The sequence below is a fragment of the Microtus oregoni genome, unplaced genomic scaffold (assembly GCF_018167655.1).
Source record: "Microtus oregoni isolate MIOR12 unplaced genomic scaffold, Mior012 000001F_ref0000356, whole genome shotgun sequence".
In the NCBI taxonomy this organism is placed as follows: Eukaryota; Metazoa; Chordata; class Mammalia; order Rodentia; family Cricetidae; genus Microtus; species Microtus oregoni.
The window spans coordinates 4027261-4049042 of record NW_024543060.1 but is presented as its reverse complement, the minus strand read 5'-3'; the positions used below and the strand labels follow the sequence as shown (position 1 = coordinate 4049042).

General features: G+C 46.2%; 1 protein-coding gene across 4 annotated transcripts in view; it reads left to right on the top strand.

The window, feature by feature from the left end:
- Window positions 1-21782, top strand: part of Msra (methionine sulfoxide reductase A) — a 317284-nt gene that overhangs the window by 110439 nt on the left and 185063 nt on the right. For 3 of the 4 annotated variants that reach the window (XM_041673412.1, XM_041673436.1, XM_041673421.1), the window contains exon 2: window positions 13344-13412. In XM_041673412.1, coding sequence (XP_041529346.1) covers window positions 13344-13412 — 69 coding nt within the window. Of the gene's footprint in view, window positions 1-8933; window positions 8959-13343; window positions 13413-21782 lie in introns of those variants that run through there. The other variant, XM_041673428.1, reaches the window with a different exon arrangement.

Below are 21782 nucleotides of genomic sequence, written 5' to 3'. Positions count from 1 at the left end.
CAAACCTATCAAGATATAACTCTATACAAAACAGATTTTCTGCTGGGCCTGTACTAACTCCCTTTGTAGCTGAGGTTTGACAGGTCACAGTTATCTTCTCCATCTCTGGGGCTGTAGGGTCTAAATCAGGCTTTTCCAAATCCCTGATCCACTTTGGACCCCCTCTTCAGGCATATCTATGTAGAAACTGATGGCCCCTGCAGAGACAGACATCAGCTTGGCCCCAGTGTAGGTTCTATGGAAGGCTCCTGCCTTCCCCTTTCTTTAGTCCTGCCTTTTCAAACATTGATCCCATTTTATTCAGCAGAGGCCCAGTGAGTCATTAGGACATTTTCCAAGAAATGACCTGATGGGGAGCCTCTGTTAGCCAATGGCCTTTAAGAGGCTGGATCAGGTTGGGCGTGATTTAGAGTACCAAAAGCCAGGGTCCCACCCAGCTCAGTCTCTTCTTCCTGCGCTTCACACCTTGATATGGGAGCCCTGTTCCTGTTCCGTGAATTTTCCCTTTTAATAAAGAAAAACATTAGAATACTCTGTTTGGAGTTATCTTGGGATTATTTAGCTCGTGTTTCCCCCCATTTGATGCGCTCAACACCAGTGACCTATTGGCAAATGTGTGCCTGAGCACACACAAGGAAGGTAGTAGACGCTCAGCATGTTGCCCTCTACTCTGTCCCTTCATGCAGTTAGATGCCCAGATCCATGTGCAGAAAGCTTAGACGTTCTGATTAGCATAGAAAGATAAGTAAAAATAGCCGTGCAATGGTGGCACACAGCTTTAATCCCAGCACTTGGGAGGCAGAGGCAGGAGGATCTCTGTGAGTTCGAGCCAGCCTGGTCTACAAGAGCTAGTTCCAGGACAGGCTTCAAAGCTACAGAGAATCCCTGTCTTGAAAAACCGAGAGAGAGAGAGAGAGAGAGAGAGAGAGAGAGAGAGAGAGAGAGAGAGAAAGTTAAAGTTTTGTTCATTTTGTTTCTCAATATGGGTATGTACTGAGTTATCTAACTTCCCCCAAAGGCTAGGTCCTTAGACAGTGTTTTTAGGGCAGCCAATTCAAAGGTGCTCTGTCTCCAAGAAGAATTGATTCTAAAGAACCGTGTGTGTGTGTTGTGTTTTAAGCAAACCTCAGTGTGTCATACATCCTCTCCTGTACTTTCCCTCCTTTGTTCCATATGAGGATGCATTCTTACCCAACAGGATTCTTCTCTTGGCAGAGTGTTGCTAGTGCTCTTTTATGTATGACCCCTGCACTTACTATTTATCCATAAGCAAAGGAACAGTATCCCATCCTGCAGCCCCGGTCTTTGCTGAGCCTTGCCGGTGTCCCACCTCTTTAGCAATACTTTAATCTCCTTAGAAATTTTTCTTCCCTTCTGATCTTCTGAAGCAGACAATGACTTCAGCAACTGGGAGCCTGTTCATGTAGCAGAGGCCAACTGTACAAAGCCAGCATTGTGTTCATACCCACCCCAATTTGTCTTCCTGAAAATCACCGATTTTTAGCTGTATCTGCTTCATTCCCCGGGTGGAGGGGAACGAGTGGAGTTGAGTTTGCTGTGAGGTTTGTACCAATCTAGTCTGTGCTTCCAGCACAGAATAATGTCAGGATTCCTTCCCTGTGGAAGAACAGCAGCCATAGAGCCAACCAGGCCCGCTCTATCCAGACCTAAGTGGAACACTGCTGATAGTGCCAGAGACACTGTAGGGAAGGGGGTTAGCCTCCAGAACAGATTGCGTGGGGAGGGCTGGGTTCCACAGGCTCAGCTGAGCATCAGGCTGGCCATTTATCACTGCCAGAGAGGGCGGGGTGAGGGCGGGAGTCATCAGGCCACTCCCGCTCAGCGGCTGACTGACAGCTGACAGCACCATATACCACCTTCAGGCAGCCCATGTGCCGCCAAGGGAAGGTGTAGTCACCTGCCTGAGCTGACATGGTCCCTGAGAGGACAGAAGAGATGAGCAGAATGCTTGGGATGTCAGTGAACTGTGAACAGGCTCCTCCATGGCTGTGTGTGGAACTGTTAGTGGAAGCCGCGAAGCCCCGGGCTAGGCTCCAAGGAAATAGCGATGCCTCCGAGGTCTCCGTACCTTTATTACATCCCAAGGACTTGACTGTGATGTGATGCTGTTATTTTGATATGCCCAAACTGATCTCCCTGGACAGATACAAATGAGAAAGTGAATAGCTGCGTCAGCAGTATACCAGGGCTGTAAAGCAACACAAACTATCCTGGCTCAGCCCCTACAAGCCTTAGGAGACAAACGTTTTTAAAAACAGTATTAGAAGTATGATTTCTCTGTCTTTTTGCAGAGATATGTTTGCCATGCATATTAAAATCTACACCGTGCTTTAGAAGCCATAGGTCACAGTAACATGTTAGTATGGAAGGGGGACTGGTCTTGACTTACTCCTGTGTGCCAGCATCTTCTTTTCTTCTTCCTTCCTTCCTTCCTCCCTCCCTCCCTCCCTCCCTCCCTTCCTTCCTTCCTTTTTTTCTTCAAGACAGGGTTTCTTTGTGTAACAGCCCTATCTGTCCTGGAACCAGTTCTTGTAGACCAGGCTGGCTTCAAACTCACAGAGATTTGCCTGCCCCCCCCCCCCCGGTCTAGGATTAAAGGTGTGCACCATCACCACCCTGCTGCCAGCATTTTCAACAGTTCTATTCACAAGGACATCACTGAGTCCTTCAGACTAAAATACAGATCTTAACCCATAAAGTAATTTTTTTAAAAAAATGCAGTTTATACTCTCAAGATTATGTTTTTTAAATGTGTGTATGCAGCATGATATAGGCATGTCTGTGTGTGTGTATACATATACATGTGTGTGTGTGTGTATAGTGTGTGTATGTATATATATTAGGCTAGAGGTTGACATAGTGATGTTCCTCTATTGCTCTCCACATTACTATTTGAGACAGAGCCTGTCACAGACCCTGACATTCCCTGGTTGACTAGTCTGGCTGGCCATTGAGTTTAAGGATCTGCCTGTCTTCTTTCTCCCCCAGCACTGGTGTGCAGTCAGCACAGAGGGGTGCAGCCATGCTTGGCTTTCTTTATAGGAGTGCCAGACATCTGAACTTAGGTCCTCAAGCTAGGGTGGCAGGCACTTTACTAACAGCCATCTCCCCAAATCCAAGATGATCTGATTTTGATAGTCATTAGGAATTACTTGTGTTAATGAGGGGGCGGGGTTCATGAAGTCCGGAAATTTCCATCCTGTAATATTGCATGCATTCCCAAGTGCAGAAGTTAGCTGTGGTTCAATGTGGTGATTAATAAAAACATCCCCAAAGTGAAGCACTCCAGATGAAAGGGGTGATGATGGAATGCATTTCCTGGGGTGATGGGGTGAGCCTGGGAGCTTGGGTGTCCTGGGGACTGCACCAGAGCGGGGAGCTTTAAGAGCAACAGCCTTCTCTGGTACAGAAGCTAGGGTGCATGGCTAGGACCAGCAGTCCTGAGGAGGGTGTTGGCTGTGCTCGCTGATGAAGGGTGATGACAGGGAAGACACTTCATCTTTCTCTTTGTGTCACAGAGCCTGGCAGAGAACCAGCAACCCATAAGCTTCCCAACTTGCTTGGCTAGAGGATGGATTCCTCCGCTGTGACATGCGGGGCAGCTCTGTGCTCCCTGTCCCCACCCCCATCAGCCTTCTTCATCCTTCCTGCACAGTTTATGAACTAATGAACTCATCAGCCCTGCCCAAGTCTGGAGCAATGTCTCAACTCCCATCAGACAGAAACAGATAGCCTGGTCACACAGCTGCTTCCATTGCTAGATCCTAGCAGCTGAGCCCTCATTCCTCAGGGCAAGACTGAGTTTGTGGTGCTTGGATTATAGAGAGGAAGGGTATTGCAGGTTCAAACAGGAGGGGCAGGCAGATAGTGGAGCTGTTGGTGATTTTCATACTGAGAGGCCTTCCCCCCTTCTTTGTGGATCAGATTGAGCCCAGAAGAAAACATTTTGATTTTTTTTTTTTTTTTTTTTTTGAGACAAGGGTTTCTCTGTAGCTTTGGAGTCTGCTCTGGAAGTAGCTCTTGTAGACCAGGCTGACCTTGAACTCATAGAGATCCACCTGCCTCTGCCTTCCTAATACTGGGACTAAAGGCATGCGCCACCACCACCCGGTGCAACATTTTGATTTTTAAAATACTGTCTTTTGATGGTTTTTCCTTTTATTTTTAGTTGACTGATTATCAAATAATGGCTTCTCAGGAAAAAAAAAAACACGACAAAAAACCAAAAACCAAAAAGAAAACTAGAGCCCAGTCATGTGAAGAAGGAAGAAAAGTCCTCTGTAATCCAGCACACGGCAGCAGCTCCTGTCCTGCTGTTGTTCTGGGCCTTTGTTTCTCCTTACTGAGTAGGCTGTGTAGCCTGCCCTCCTTTGCCCTATTCTTCCCACTTCCTGATGTTGCCGGAAAACCACGTATGGTAATTTCTTAGAAATAACTAACCTTCTACCTCAGAATGGCATAACTTTTGTCATTGTTGTCAGCATTTCCCCAAACACTGTATTCCCAAACACTGTAGCCCCAAACTGTAAGAACAGAATGCCAATAATAGATAGGACTCTGGTGTCCATGCGCATGCTTGGCTAGAGACGATTCTCTCTCCTCCCCCAGGGTCCCTGCCCCACATCTGAGTGACATACAAACTGTCTTTGATGTTGTGGAGGGGTCCCGAGGCAGGATCTGGTTAGTGTTCTGGAGGGACTCTTCCACTGAAGATGGAAGAGACTGGTCCAGAATCAGATCCTGGGGGCTGCACGGACGCTGCTTACTTCCTCCAGATGCCTTGAATGTGTGATCGGGAGAAGGGAAGGGATTGGGAGACTCTTGTTTTGGGAGGTCAACAGACTTTTCATCTCAGACCCAATGAGAGTGTTGACCACCATTCTCATTAGAAACTGGGGTGTTGGTTAATTTTAGCTGTCAACTCGACACAGCCTAGCATCTCTTGAGAAGGGATTCTCAATTGAGGAAGGAATTGCCTAGATGAGACTGTCATGTGGGCATGTGTGTGGGGGTTGTCTTGATTGTTAATTGAAGTGGGAAGACTTAACCCACAGTGGGCAGCACTGTTTCGTGGGCTGGGCCCTTAACCGTGTAAGAGTGAAGAAAGCTAGCAGAGAACTGACAAACAAGGAACAGTGAACATTTCTTTATGCTTTTGACTGTGTTAATCCCGCCAAATGAGACTAAAACCACACTATAATTTTTGAGCCAAATTTGAAGTAAGCTTCATTAAATACTATGGATACTGGCCAGAGCCATACCTGGTGTTCCCAGAGAATGGTGGCAAATTCCATTAGTCAGGTGCTCATGAAGGCAAAACCCATAAGGCTATATACCTCCCGTCTTTGTCCAGTAGGAGGCCAGCATACATCCTGACGTATTTCCTGTTTACGTACCTCCTGCTACACATGATCAAGCACATCCTGTACAGCTGGGGCAACCAAGCTTGTTTACAGAAGTGAAAACACAGGGCTTGTTATCTAATATGAACAACAGCCCCCAGCATTCTAGGACATTACCTGTCCTTGGGCAAGTGGGCCTTTCAGGTTAGAGGCATTTTGGTTTTATAGATCTCTTAAGCACAGTCATTTAAACTTAAAACATAACTTCAGCTCTCACAACTGTAGATGTGATGTGGCCAGTTATCTCAAGAACTTGCCACTGCCACCGTGAAGTAATACAACCTGGAATTGGAAGCCAAACCAATCGCCTTCCCCCAAAATTGCTTTTATCAGGATATTTTGCAGGGGGTAAAAGTGTTGTCACAACAGTTTTGACCACTTAACATTTTGAAGGCCTGGAAACACAGAGTAATAATGGAACTTCCCACTGAATGTGTTGACATTGGGAAGCAGATGGCTGGTATCCTAAATCCAGTGTTTGGGAATATTGACAGGTGCTTGAGGAAGGAATGAAGTGGGGTCTATTGTATACAGCCTGGCAATCTTGGTAAACAATAGTATGGCTGATCATTATTCCAGGTTTGGTTCTGGGATGTCTATTGCTCCATCTGGTCATTCAGTTCTCTCCACTAGATGACAGATGACTGCTCTGGTGTGTGAGGATAGCTTAGGCCGCTCATCACGGGGTGACTGTTACTCATGGAGTGACCTGCCTATGAGGATCAGTGTTCCTGGGCACTCACTATCTTCAGTCCTGAAGAAGGTAGGAGAGTTAGGCAAGCGAGGCGAATCAGCCTAATATTACGAGTTCCGAGGCAGCCACTAGATGATCCACGTGCCTATGTGTAGGGTTGGGCAGGAATCTGACTGAAAGGCTAATAGTTGGCAAAGGCGATGACACAAAACAGAGGCATAGACGCTAAACTCTTGTCCTGCTTTCAGGCTCTTTTCCTCAGTGTCTGTGGTCTGAAGTGAGGTCAGTTCTTTGTGGCGAGTTTTTGTTGCAGGCATAGTCAGGACCAAAGCTCTTGCACCTTCTGGTGACTCTGTTCCAGGACAGCAGCCATTGTTCCTAGATGCTCTAACCGGGCAATATCCCATTGACTAGCCAGTCATAAGGAGCTTGGGCCCAGGAGAAGCCCAAGGGGTGGGGTCTGCTCTCCAGCCTTCCTTTTCCCTGCCACCTGCCATCCTCTTCTTTGATAAGATACAGGTTTTAGCCATCGTAATTTAGATACAAGTCAGGCAGCTTAGGGCTGGGTGGTTGTGTAGGTCTGAATTACTGCAGACACGCGATTAGGCAGTGTCTGTTGTCCTTTGTTCAAGAAAGGAAGCTGCCATAATATTTGGGGCATCTTAGACTTTCACAGGACAAAATCCAGTGGTGTCAGTGCCTTCTTCTGAAGCTTTGAGAACATGTCCCTGGGGTCCCTTTCAAAATGCCCATCAGAGTTGACTCTGACCCTTGCTTACATTAACCTCTGTGTTCTTCAAGCAGGAGGCTTTCAGAATAGATGAAAATCCGCCCCCGTGCTCATCTACCCTTGACAGAGGACACATCATCACCATGAACTGCACACATTGCTTTGGAAGGGCCCCCACTGAGCAGGGAGCAGAGGCAGGGACATGTGCTCAGCCAGCCAGATTGGAGGCCTGTACCCTGCTGTGACTGGGCCACAGATGTCTCTGCCTGTTACCCCTCCTGTCCTTCCCTGCAGTAATCAATAGTGAGGGCCCAGCTAATGCATGATTTTTCTGTTCGGTGAGCTAGCTGGTTTCTTATGGTGAATTATGCCACTAATTTTGGAGCATAAACTTGTGAATGCTGTCATTTACAGATGCCGGTGTCACCCCCAGATAGGTAACCAATTCTGGCTCTGGGGTCCCTAGATACCTTAGACACATGGCTGTAGCAGAGTTTCAGTGGGGGGGGGGGCGTGCTCTTTTGACTTACAGGGACAAATCCTTCATTGCTGGATTTTGTTGAGCCAGGATCTCTTATAGCCCGGGATCGCCTCAGAGTCTCTATATAACTGAGATTGACATCACATTCTGATCCTCTTGCCTTTATCCCCCATGTGCTGTCTTGTCTGGGTTTTAAAGAACTCACAGTCTTTACCCCTGCCCCTAGTACTCCTCTCCTTATTCTAAAGCTGTATGTTGTTTTGCTTCTTATTTGAAATTTTGCTCTTTGAGGTTTTAGTGACCTGGGATCAACTATAGCCCAAAACAATTAAACAGAAAACTTCCAGAAGTGAACAAAGAGTTTAAAGCTGTGTACTGTTCTGAGGGACATGGTGGAATACTGCGCATTTTGCTCTGCATTGCCTGGGATCTGGATCATCCCTTTGACTGGTTTCCTGTCCATTGACCACTTGGCAGTCATATTAGCTATCAGAGTACTGAGGTACTTGGGTAAAAGTAACCCTTATTTTACTTAATCAGGGTCCCAGAATTCATGAGTAGTGATTCAAAGGAGACATCAGGTAAAAAAAAAAAAAAGCAAAACTCAAAAAACAACCCCCCCCCCCAAAAATACCCCATCCCTCAATACCCACAAACAAAGATGGAAGGACAGTTTAATTCTGGTACTATGTATGTAGCAAGGCTGCCGGTCGTATAGAGTAAAATACAGCATATATAAGGTTGGCTCTGTCTGAAGTTAGAAGCATTCACTTGGATTCTATCCTCCATAGCTAAGAGGAAACTCCCACTGCAGGGAGTTTGATAAATTATTGAGGGGATTTTACTGCAGTTTATTGGTAGAAGTGAGGAAGAAAACAACTATTTTTTTTTTGTCACATCTTTCTGTTTCCTTCACTCAGGCCAGGACTGACAGGTGATTTTGTTCTATATTCTGTCTCTGAATGATAATTGATTCTCTGGGTTGTTCTAATGAGAGAGGATTTTGGGAGAATACGGAAAGTGATTAGTGATGTTTGACATGAACACGCGTGTGGAGGAGGATAAGATACACCATTTCCTGATTCAGATCTAGTTTTTTTTTTGTTGTTTTTTTTCGATAGAAAGCTCCCACGCAGATTCCAATGCTAGCCTGGCAGTTGTGCAATACTTGCAGTGTGCCAGGCTTTACATATCTAATGTAATCCTCAAAGTCACTCATGAGGTAGTTCAAATGAGGAAATGCATAATGGAGAGACTTTCACGAATGAGGGAAAGCCTCACAGAGGTTAAATGATAGGTCAAGGTTGTCCAGCCAGGATGTGGGAGGGGCTTGAGATCACACAACCTCCTTCCAGGGCCCTGTCTGTCATCCCAGCCTGTCCTGTCTTTCTCTTGCTAAGGCTGCATAGACTGCCGCGGGGCTGACGAAAGACTCAATGATCTGTATTCCAGAAGAAAATGCAAAATCAATTTATAGAAACAATTATCTTTGGGCTTCAGGCTCTGGAATAAAAGATGAGATAGAGGCATCTCACCAGAGAGGACAGCACAGACTTACTCCTTCCTGTCCAGTGTGGAACACTTCCATGCCTACTTCCGTCAGCCCTGCTGTCTTCCCAGATGCGAGGAGGTAAGCAGCTAGGAAGGAGGCTCCAGCATCGGAGGGTGAGACATTGGCTCCCTCCTCTCCAGGCCACCCAGCTGGGTCACTGATTCTGAGTGGCAATTTAAGTGTTTACCTTTATATGTGGGAAACACACTCTTTGTATTTTTTTTTAAAGAGGATACTACAGGACTATGCCAATGGCTTAGTTATTGAAGTCCTTGCCTTCTATGCATAAGGACCTGACCACCCCTAGAAAAGCCAGACGTGGTAGTGGTTTGTACTTGCCTCTCGAGTGCTGGGGAGGCAGTTACAGGTGGATCTCTGGGGCTCACTGGCCAGCCAGCCTAACCCAGTTGGTGACTTCCAGGCCAGTGAAAGACGATGTCTCAAAACTAGGGCAGGTGGCACTTGAGGAATGACAACTGAGGGTGTCCTCTGGTCTTCACATGTACTCAACACACATACGTGTGCACCCCGCATGCACACACACACGTACACACAGACAGATATCTGGTCACATGTCACAACAGTGTTTGAATCACAACAGACCAGAGCTGATGGTGGCCTAAAGTTTCATTACGAAGTTAGTGATGTCTTGATCAAGTTTAGTTTGTGTAAACATGCAGAATGGTGTTTAAGAATACATGTCTTAGACTGTCTCCCATTAAGTAATGCAACAGTATGGGGATGTAGGTGTATCTATTTACTGGGTCTTTTATATTGGCTTAAAGAGACTTTTAAATTCTATTTACTTCATTTACTAGCTTAACAAATACTGAAAAGCTCTGTGTCACTACATGTTGGGTTTATGAGATAATGGGACATGGGATGTGGCCACTGCCCTCTGAGCTTGCCGTTATTCGCTGGAAAATTTGGTCCTTGTCCATGTAGAAACATGAATGTTTAGTGAAGCCCCTAGTGAACAAGGCAGAGGTGTCTGTAGGGGAGGGAGGAGAGGCTTGGTAAGCAGTCCTTACGAATCCTTGAAGGCCAGCAGCAGCACTGACTAGCCTCAGAGTAATGAGGACGAAATGTGGTTAATCTTGCCTGTTGGCTTGACTGCATTGAGACCTGCCGAGAAGGTTCCTAAAGCATGCCTCTGAGTGTGTCTGTGAGAGTGATCCCATTAGCAAAAGGGGTGGGGAACCTTCCCTGAGTGTGGGTGATATCACCATGTAGCCCTGGTGGAATATAGGAGGAAAAGGGGAAGAGCCCATAAACACAGGTGCTCTCTCTGCCTCCTGGCTGCCGTGATGAGGACACTGTTCATTTTGCCTTCCCACCCTGACAGACCAAGTTTCTGAGACTGAGCCAAATGACCCATTCCTCCCTGAGTGATTTGCTCAGAATATATATATATATATATATATATATATATATATATATTATCAGCAACAATTTTGATGGACATAGGAGGGTACTTGGGAGTTTATGTTATATTATTTATATTTCTTTCCATGTTGAAAGATCACTGTGGTCACACTGGGAAGAATGAATAGACAAGGGATACAGAACTAGAGGCCAGACAGGGAGGTCAAGGACATGAGACAAGGCTGATTTGCTGGTAAAGGGAAGGTGAAGTTGGCTAGACTCAGGACACAGTGTGTGTGGGTAGTACAGGAGCTAGTCCAAGAGGTGGGGAGATGGTGACCTGTTCCTAAGGCAGTGATGCAGGCAGTCAGGTCTGGGAACATCTCCTATGCCACCACGATGCCACAGAAGACATACCTTCTCTTATATTTGTGAACTTCACCTGAACTATAGATTAGCCTTGGTCTGCCCAGGAAACCAATTGCTAAGGAAAAAACTTATACAGAGAAGTCTATGGTTTTGTGGATTTTAAAATTTTTTGAGTGTTTTTATCCTAGACAATGAGAAAAAGAATCTAACAATGACAAAGGTAGTATTGAATAAAAAGAAATACCCTGCATAGTCTCTGTGTTTTTCACTTTCCTCTTAATATCCCCATCTTAGTTCATTGTCCTTGTAGTCCACATGAGTGGCGTGTGGCGTAATAAAATAGTTTCCTCTCATCAGTACCGCAGATATCATAGTTCTTCGTTGTTCTAAGCTGTGCCTCGGATACATTGCTGTCACATCCGTTGAGCTCAGGTAGAGAGAGCATCAACAAACCAAGAAAGGACTCCATGCAAGTCCAGCTTGGTGACCCAATGAGTTCTACTAGATCTACTTACAGGAACATAGGTTGACCAGACCGCCAAGGGTCCCGCCAACAGCATGGAGGACTCTTGAAAAGGTGCCCTCTGAGAGTCCATTGGACTACTCTTAGGCAGCGACACTACTGGAATGTCTCACTAAGTTAGTTTCCCTCTTACATATCCGTGGGGAGAGACACCTCTTGAAGGTCTCCTAAAGGCTCCTAAGCCTCCCAGTCCTTCTGTGAAGGAAGACTAATAAGCCTGGTCTCTTGAGGGCAATGTGCTGGTGATCACAGCTGCTCTGACTCAAGATGGCAATGGCATCACCAGTTCTGGAGGGACCAGCTGCATTTGATAAAACCATGAGTGTAATTTTTAAGCACTCTGTGAGGCTTCCTGATGAGAAGTGGAACTTAATGTTCTGTTATGTAGATCCTCTTTTTTCCTACCTACATTTTCCCTCAGGTTCAACTCTTACAGGTGGGGTTAGTGGGTTAAAGGAAGGAGTTTCTGATTTCTTGGCAAGGGTAAAGGTGAGACTCTAGGCTCATTGGTCAGGATTAAGGGATGGGTCGGGGGTACTGATAAGGCAGAGCCTTGGTCTCCATGTGTTTACAGGGATGCAATGAGCATATGAGCGAGCCAGACAGGGTCATCTGGAACCTTTCATCGTGTCTCTGCTAATTGTGTTCAACAGTGGCTGAGGGCCCCAGGAAGCTGCCAAGCCTGCCCGCTGTCTCTACTCTGGGCTGTTTGCTTCCCTTTTCTTGGATTTTCTTTCTTGAAAACCAATAGAAAACCCTGAGATGAACTTATGAAATCTGGGGAACTAAAAGGAGCCTCGCAGACTCACAAGGTCTACATCACCTAGGAAATGCTACAAAGGATGCTGAGAAGCCCATGATTTGGATAGGAGCCTGCTGTGGCATGGTCCCCACCTCAATCTAGTGTCATATCTCCTCACATGTGGACCAGGTGGTTCACCAAGATCCTCTGGCATTCGCTCGGGTTGTTTCCTGGTCACCCTTGGCCAGAGCTTAATAGACCTGTTGTGACTCTTAAGCCATGAGGAGGTTGAATGTCAGGATTTAGTTGTTCCTCCTGTGTTCTTCTATGTAAACAGTCATATATGAGCATCACTAAGGACAACACTTAAATGTGCTCAGATGGAGCATTCTCCAGGGTTCTCCGCTTGGGGGTCTTGAGAACAAATGTGTGTTGGAAGCCCCAACCTGGAGGCTCATTACATCTCTACTTTGCAATGGTGGTGGGACTTCAGGGCTGAAGGGCTGTTGATAAGCACCAGATATCTGTGGGTCCCCAAAACAGTTGTCCCTGGAACAGTGCTCGAATCACAGTGGGGTGCCTTGGCCTCCTGCTGCACTTCTTGTTTAAATACCAACTTTATCAGTATGCTGATTGTTGGACGTCGTCCGGGGAGACATCCTTACTCACCCTGGATTTCAAGGATTCCCTTGTTCTCTTGGGTGGTCAGCTTCAGTAAGGACCCTCTGACCAGTGGTCCAGCACTTTTCCGTTGTCCAGGCCTGTAAGAACTTGGTCCCTGACACATTCCTTTACAAAACAACATGCCAGAGTTTGATGTCTAAGCTGCCCTATCATTGAGGTTGAAAACTCAGGTAAAGGGCTAGGGAGATGACCCAGTCAATGGCTTCCCCTGCAAGCCTGGGGGCCTGAGTTTGATTTCTAGAACCAATGGAAAATGCTGGATTTGGTGGCATATATTTTAATCCCTGTGCTGGGGATTAAAAGCTTGATAGGCATACGAACACATGCTGTTATATGTCAGTGAAGCTTATGTGAGTGTGATACAGGCAGATACAGGTGTGATCTCTTGGGCTCCTTGACTGGCCAGCCTTGCCAAATTGGTGAGCTCTAAGCTGGTGAGAGACTGCCTCAAAACAAAACTCAAAAACAAAGTGGATCATACCTGAGGAACGACATCCGAGGCTAACTTCTGGCCACCGCATGTACACACACACACACACACACACACACACACGTCTGCCTCCTTAACCCCACATGCGCCCTTGCACGCATACACATGAGTGCACGTACACACATGGCTTTATAAAAATAGCCAGGTGATTGAAATTCTCTCAAGAGGGTAAGCTCTGGTGTGTTCCTGACTCCTGCAGAGAACAGGCTCACTGACACATTTAATGACATGTGTTAGCATGCATGTCAAACTTTACACTTAAACTCACATTTCTTTCTTTCTTTTTCCAGCCAAACACCATGTCAGTGGCAACAGAACAGTTGAACCTTTCCCAGAGGGAACACAGATGGCTGTATTTGGTAAGATATCAACTCAGAAAGAAAACCCAAATACCGTGCAAAGCTTCCTGCCAACTTTCTTAGCTGTAGTAAGTGTCCTCGGGGCTTCAAAATCTGGGCTCTTCTAGATATTTACAAGTCGTTACAGCCAAGAAAACTCTTGAGTTCTTAGTAATTTCTGGGCCCAGGAATACTTACTTTGTAGAATCTGATATGTTTTCTTGTCTAACTTTGACAGCCCAGATATCATGCTGTAAGATTGCAGTTTCCTTCGGCCACACTGTGAATTAACCTAATTAATTTAGGATTTGAGCTTTTCTTTCTCTTTCACACAGATGCACAACTTCTATCAAGTTGTGTGGAGTCATTATTGCGACTCACTCCTAACTAGATGGCCTCTTTCTTCTCCATGGATTGAGCACATTCATGGGTAGGATCATTAATTAAAAATATTTCAAGTGGAGCTGAGTCCAGTCCTTGGCTATGTACCTAAAAATTACAGTTGTGAGTTTTTGAAAGAAAACTATTTATTTATTTATTTTTGGCTAATTCTGAACCATTTGGTGAAGTCTTCTTTGTCCACGTATCCATGTCCACAGCCTCTGTCTCTCACACCGCCTTCCACACGTCCCTGCTTCTGGCAGTTTTCTGTCTGTCCTTCCCTGTCTCCTCTCCTCCTCCCCTTCATTTATTTATTTGTTTGTTTGTTTGTTTATTTATTTATTTAAGATTTCTGTCTCTTCCCTGCCACTGCCTCCCATTTCCCTCCCCCTCCCCCAATTAAGTTCCCCTCCCTCGTCACCCCAAAGAGCAATCAGGGTTTCCTGCCCTGTGGGAAGTCCAAGGACCACCCACCTCCATCCAGTTCTAGTAAGGTGAGTATACAAACTGCCTAGGCTCCCACAAAGCCGGTACGTGCAGTAGGATCAAAAACCCATTGCCATTGTTCTTGAGTTCTCAGTAGTCCTCATTGTCTGCTATGTTCAGCGAGTCCGGTTTTATCCCATGCTTTTTCAGATCCAGGCCAGCTGGCCTTGGTGAGTTCCCGATAGAACATCCCCATTGTCTCAGTGTGTGGGTGCACCCCTGGCTGTCCTGAGTTCCTTGCTCGTGCTCTCTCTCCTGCTCCTGTGCTTCTTCGGCCTCTGGGCTCTTCTCTCCAGCAGTGTCCTGAGGTCTTCTCAGGCAAGGCCCCTCCGATTTATTGGGACCTTAGCTTGTCCTCCTCCATCCCTGCTTACCAGCCACTATGAGATGAGTGGCTCTGCTGGGCCATGGCCTCCACGTTGTGATGCTGTACCTCACCACAGGACTTGGATGATGGGCCAAGCCATCGTGATGGGCCAGGCCATTATGGGCTCCAGTCCTGAGCAATCACATATTTTCTCAGACATTTTTTGACACAGTGATGTCTAATAAATCCTTGTTGAGAGAGAGAAATGGCACAGGCCAGTCCTAACAGGCCTCTGTCTCCTGCAATGCTGTGAGAACTGGCACACATTGACCTCAGAGTTGGAAGCATCAGGACATGTAACTCCATGTCAAGACTCCCTTCCTTTTTCATTCCATATTAATTTCCAGTGGTTTACTAAAACCTCACTAAACGCCTTCACAGTTTGACTTTGGGTAAGATGCTTCTTAGCTTTCTGTTGGGTGAATCCTGAGCCCTCTCTAGGTCTGGGCCTTTGTTCTGCCTTCTCTCTGCTCAAGACCTCAGACTCAAGAGTCATAGTGAGCCTGGAAAACTTGGTAACTGGCTGAATGGCAAATAGGTGTAATGTGAAGAAAAAAGAAAAAAAAAAGGCTCAGAGTCAGATGTGGTAGCAATGCCTATGATCCCAGTATTTGGAAGGCAAAGGTAGAAGGGTTGCTATACATTTGAGGTCTTCCTTTAAAAACAAACAAACAAACAAAAGGACCGCTTGCATAATTCTTCAAGTTCACAATATCTAAAGGTCAAAATTATACAGAATCGAAAATAGCATAAGCCTGACATCTAAAAAGTCTTTGTAAGTGCAGCTTGGGTCTGCTTGCGGCTTAAATGAAGTTCCCGTTTGGTTAAGTAGATGCAATCATTGCAGAGTGAGGTTTCCAGAGCTCCGCTCCCTTTATGTCACTTGTCCCCCTGGCCTATGGGAGATGAGATAACGGCCGGCGTGGGGAGAACTCCTGTCATCCTGAGCTGCTTAAAGCGGTCCTGAAAAGGTCAGATTGACACAGTGCTTGACTCTGAGATATACAGGGAGCTTACCCTGCCAGCACTTCAAGAGGCTGGTGGGTTGGCTAGGCAGTTGGCTCAGAGAGGTCATGTGACTCACCTAGGGCTGCTGGACCTTTGGTACCAGGGTTTGAGTCAGAGTCTACTTGGCTTGGAACTTGCATTCTCTTCCTGGTGTTACCTTTCTCTGTACTGCTTGAAGGAGCCCCACTAGGGTCTAGTAGATTAAAAATTATCTTTCGGCTGGATCCACACAAAAGCATGGTTTCCAGCCAAGCCAATTTAGTAAATTGATTTGTAAACTCCTGTGTATTCCCAGAGTGCTCTGAAGGACCCTTGAGATACAGCTTTTGCTGGGAAAATGCTGTTTGGAGTGAAAGTCTCATCCGGCTCCCTCCCCGTTTCGATTTTAGTAACAAATAGTGCAGCCAGCACTGGCTGCATCTGCCTGCCTGTCAGTTACCCAGAGCAACAGGGGTGCTTCTTACCTGTCCAGACTCCTCCTTCAGCTGTGGAGGTCTCAATACATCATGCCAAAACAGTGTCACCAATGGTAACTTCATCTAGTGGCTGAACAGGGTGAGTAGAATGATGTCTACATGGCCACTTTATGGGTTAATCCACTCTGCTGGTGACTGCTGGGCCACAGTTAGGCTTTTAGATCAGCTCGGAGGGATTAAGGCCCATTCTGGTGCGAAAAATACAGAAGTGTGTTGTACCCAGTGGTCAGAGATAGCTCCTTAAACATTGTGCCTGCCATTCAGTCTTTGCCAATTAACTCAAGACATTCTTTTATTCTGTCTTCTGTGGTCCGTCTGTGAATTTTTCCTCCAGGTCTTCTCCCTTCATTGGCTGGGCCAATATTAATGAGCGAGGCTACAGGCCCTGGTCCCTGGTGCTCCTCAGGTCTGCCGCCATGCTCACTTTCAGGTTAGAGGGAGCTCACACTTTGCCAAAGTGAAACGGAACAGTTGACTGTTATGTAATGCCTCTGTCTGTGCTGTCTGAGAGTGCCCTGTGGCTGTCCCGCCTCTTATCTGCACAGGGGTCCTGTGAAGTGGGCAGAGATGGAAGCATCTCATCTGGAGATTAAAGACCCAGCCAAGCTGAGAGCCTTTTTTCTCCCGCATGAGAACATCTTTGGCTGCCCCTCTGTGCCTGTCTCAGGACGGTTTACTCTGCTCCCGATATCTTAATGAAGGTGACAACTGTTGGCCGTGGGCCACTCTGTCCAGCAGAGCATCAGGCTGTAGCCTTCTGGGCTTGGGGGAGTGTTGTCAGTGCAGAACAGCTACTTCATCCATGGGAAACACTCCACAGACAAGAGGATCTATCAGAGCAAATAAAATAAAAGCTTATTAATAGAGAAACATGGACAGGGACGGAAAGGGCAAGATTCTAGTCACAAGCTACACTCGAAAGATGAGTTATTTGAAACTTTAGGGGCTAGAGAGGTTGATCAGTGGTTAAGAGCACATTCTCGTGCAGAGGACCTGGGTTAGTTCCCAGCACTCACATCCAATAGTTCACAACTCCTGCCACTGCAGCTCCAGGAGGATCCAATGCTTTCTTCTGGCCTCCACATGTACCTGCGCTCACATGCATGTGCACATACATACCCACACGTCCATACACACAATTAAAAAAAACTTCAAAGTAAGTCTTTGAACTTCTGTTTGCTACCCAAACTCTGACACTCCCAAATATGAAAGCTCGCCCTCGAAAACAATGTCTAAACTACAAGCAAGGCACACACCTATAATCCCAGCGTGTAGGGGCTTGAGACAGGAGGAGCTCAAGCTCCATGGCAATTTGGGCTGTACAGTGAGAGAATGAGAACCCTGTCTTAATTAAACCTTTTTTTTTAAAAAAGAAAAGAACTAGAAATTATATTAAAATAAGATCTAAGCCTATAGAGGCTCAGATAATCGGGTTATTACTTGAAAATACACACTGAATGAGGAAGACATTGAAAAATAATAAACTAAGACATACAAACTGGGGCTTATAAAGGTTGCAGCCAGTGATGTTGTCATCTTGTTACCTCTACTGGAACCAACTTGGAAGATTCGTGTGTGTGTGTGTGTGTGTGTGTGTGTGTATGTGGGGTACTTGTGGAGGTCAGGGGTTTGTGCCAGGTGTCTATGTCTCTTATGATCAACTTGATCTTTTGAGACATGGTCTCTCACTGAACCTGAAGCTCACCAATTAGTTGGGGTGCCTGGCCAGTGAGCTCTGGGGATATACCTATCTCTACGCATCCTAGTGTTCAGTTATAGGCACACTACCGCACCCACATGTTTGCTTTGGTTTTGTTTTGTTTTTTTGTTTTCTTTTAAATGTGAGTGTTAAGGTTCTGAACTTAGGCTTTTGTTTTTTTTATTTATTTGTGACAAGTTTTCTCTGTGTAGCCCTGGCTGTCCTGGAACTTCCCCTGTAGACCAGGCGGCCTTGAACTCAGAGACCCACCTGTCTCTGCCTCCCAAGTGTTGGGATTAAAGGCTTACACCACTACACTCACCCTAAACCTTTTCTTAAGAAATTATTTCATATTTAAAACTCTTTTAAGTTATGTTCTCATCTCAAAGCCCACACCTAGACTGCTCACAGGAAGAATTCTACAAGGAGAACTTGAATGGGACAGAATTGTTAGGAAGTGACAGCAGCTGCTATCCCTTATTGTTCCGTGGGTTCTTGATAGCCTGATGTAGCTTTTTGGGGCGAGCAGCTTCCAAGAGGCCTGTGATCTGTGTCAGTTTATCTTGGGAGATCCTTCAATAAGGAGAGCACATGGCAGTCTAAGATATTCGGGGGCATGCTGATACCCTTGTCAACTGCTACTGTTGACACCAGGGCCAGTCCTTCACAGGCCTTTCCTGGAGTAATGTACAGAAAAACAGATCAAAGGGGTCTGGGGACCAGCAGGTGTCAGAAGCCCCACCTCCTGTGAACACCTTTGTTACCTTGGGAGAATGAGATCAGTGTCTCTATGAGGAACCCATCATAAGATCCATATACCCCCCTCACTTGAATTGTGATTTTTTTTTTTCCTTTAAGCAGTCCTGGTTATTTGTTGGCCAGCCGAGAAAACAGACTTAGGAACAGCAGGCAATATGTCAGGCTTCAAAGGAAAATGTATTGGTGCCTCGCTGGCTCACAGCCAACATTATGTTGGTAAATAATCAAATCCTGGTGTGGCGGGTTTCTCCCTGAACCTTGACTGAAAACTATTGAAGCTGGGTCTGGGAGCAGAAGAGTGGCAGACACACATTCCAGGGGAAAGGCTGGGGCGAATGACAGAAAAATGTTTGTAATTACGCAGCCCATCTATGCCCACAAGACTGACGGCACAGCAAGCTGAGAACTGGAGCAGCCTTCCAAGATGGAGAAGCCATGGGTAATCAGAGGCAGGGCCTTTCCCTAGGTCATCTGAAGCTCCTCAAAGGATAGGAAAGTCCTTAGATTTTGGGGACCCCCCCCCCTTTTTGAGACAGATTTCATATATCCCATTGGCTTTGAACTCACTGAGTAACTAGTAGCCAAGGATGACCTTGAACCCATGATCCTTCTACCTCCAACTTTTGCACACCAGGATTACAGACCTGCACCACCATCATGGATGTTTTATGCAGTACTGAGATGGAGCCCAGGGTCTCTTACTTGCTGGGCAAACCTCTTCCAGTTTACGTCCCTAACTTTGGAGATGCTTTTAAGGCAAGTTTGTTTTTCGTATCTTTTTCACATGTTGATGATCTTGACTTTCATTTTATTCCTGGGTGTAGACAGGCCTGATGACAAAGGGTTGGGGCCCAGAGGAGCCTGAGTGTGTCAGGTGACTGGGGAGATGCATCCATGTTGTTTTGAGAGAGCAGGAAGCTTGTCTGCAGTGGGAGAAGAGACTTGATTCTTACAGGCGTCTCTAACTTTTTGACATTGTGATGCAACACTGTCTCCATAGAGTTCATATATAAGAACCATGTACTCAGTTTTCACACAAACTGTGTCATTTTAGAATTTTGGGTTGGGCTGTCTTCACAGCTTTCATGGGCCTGTGGGCTGTAGGTGGGATGTCCTGGTAGGGCATAGAAGCTGGAGTTCTGGTGGAAATTGTATTTGAAGGATAGTTCTGGACAGGAGCGGGATGACGTTTACCACAGTAACATGTCATTGATTTAGACATGACTTTTCTATCAATCGCAGTCATTTGCAATGCATAGAAGAGCCCAGAGGTAGGCCCTCCCAATAGAACAGCTGGGGAGAGGTCCAGGAAGACCTGGGGAGTTACAGTGGGATCGCACCACAGAAATCTAGGGTTCTGCTAACGAGTTTCTTGCCCCTCTTTTGTGTAATCTATGGGATGAAGAAGGGAGGACAAGGGCAGGGGACTTGGGTCAGACTGTTACAGAGAATGCCTCATGGGCCAAAGGGGACTTGAGATCACCATAGTACTGCCCAGTGACTCACTAGAGGGTCTGTTGAGCCTCCCTTCCCTGCCCTGTTTGTTACCATGGCCAAAGTCCTGGAGACTGACCTCAGCTTCCTTCCTTTGTAATGCCAAACAAGCCCTTTGTCTCAAGGACCCTGAGAGAGACAGCTTGTGTCACCTTGAGAACTGACTTCCCATCACCCAGGTCCCAGTACTGACCTTTTGGCAAAGCTCTCTAACACTGGACTGGACTGGTCAAGCCCAGGCTTCCTCCCGTGCCTAGTTGAGGCTTTGGCCTCAGCTATGAAACCAGCTGGTTATTAACGCTATCATTCTCCTTTGTCCCTAATCCAACAGGCCTGTTTTTTAAAATTTCTTTTATAATAGAAAAGGATCATTTATTTTACAAACGTGGCATACATTTCTCACATCTCCAAGAAAGCATGCAAAAAAACAAAACAAAAATCCGGGCCGGGGGAGCAGTTGTGTTTCTATTGTTTCTCTCCACACTCGCATTTCACAGACAGTAAGCAGATGTAGGCAACAGCAAAAACTGAATTGATTATTCAGCCTCAGTGAACCAAGCTAGCATTTTATTTTTGAGTACTGAGGATCAAAGCCAGGTCTTTGTACGTGCTGGGTAAGCATGCTACCACTGAGCTGAACCTGCAGCCCCCAACTAGCTGTGGGTCAAGTACAGGTAATATGAAACATGACATTCTTTCCTTTGCTCGTATTCTCCTCGGTTATCTCTGTCTTGATTGTAAAACACATGAAAATATGTACAAGACATAGTACAGCCACAGATGTCTGAACTCTGCTAGATCAAAGAAAATAAGGGCTGGTGAGATGGTAAAGGCTCTTGCCACCACGCCTAAGGACCGTATTGTGTGATGTTTGACTCTTTTGTCTTTTTGGGGGGCCCACTACCCAACTCCCAAATAAATCACACACAGAGGCTTATTCTTAGTTATGAATGCAAGGCCTTAGCTTGGCTTGTTTTTTGTCAGTTTTTCTTAAATTATCCCGACTACCTTTTGCCTCTGGGCTTTTATCTTTCTCTATTTCTGTATGCCTTCCTTTCCTTCTTACTCTGTGACTGGCTGGGTGGCTGGCCCCCGATGTCCTCCTCTCCTTGTTCTCCTGCTCCTCATTCTCTATCCTCCCAGATTTCTCCTTCTATTTATATGCCTTGCCTGCCAGCCCCACCTATCCTTGCTCTTGTGTTGCTATTGGCTGTTCAGCACTTCACTAGCCCATCAGGTGTTTTAGACAGGCACAGGAACACAGCTTCACAGAGTTAAACAAATGAAGCATAAATAAAAGTCACACACCTGAAAATAACATTCCCCAAAAGACCTGAGTTCAACCCCTGGGACACACATGGTGAAAGGAGAGATCCAGTTCCCACAGATTGTTCTCTGACCTCCACATGTATGTTGTGGAGAGATCCAGCTCCCACGGACTGTTCTCTGACCTCCACATTATGTTGTGGAGAGATCCAGCTCCCACAGATTGTTCTCTGACCTCCACATGTATGTTGTGGAGAGATCCAGCTCCCACAGACTGTTCTCTGACCTCCACATGTATGTTGTGGAGAGATCCAGCTCCCACAGACTGTTCTCTGACCTCCACATGTATGTTGTGGAGAGATCCAGCTCTCACAAATTGTTCTCTGACCTCCACATGTATGTTGTGGCATATGTGCACCCACTGCCACATACACACATACCCATAAATAAATAAG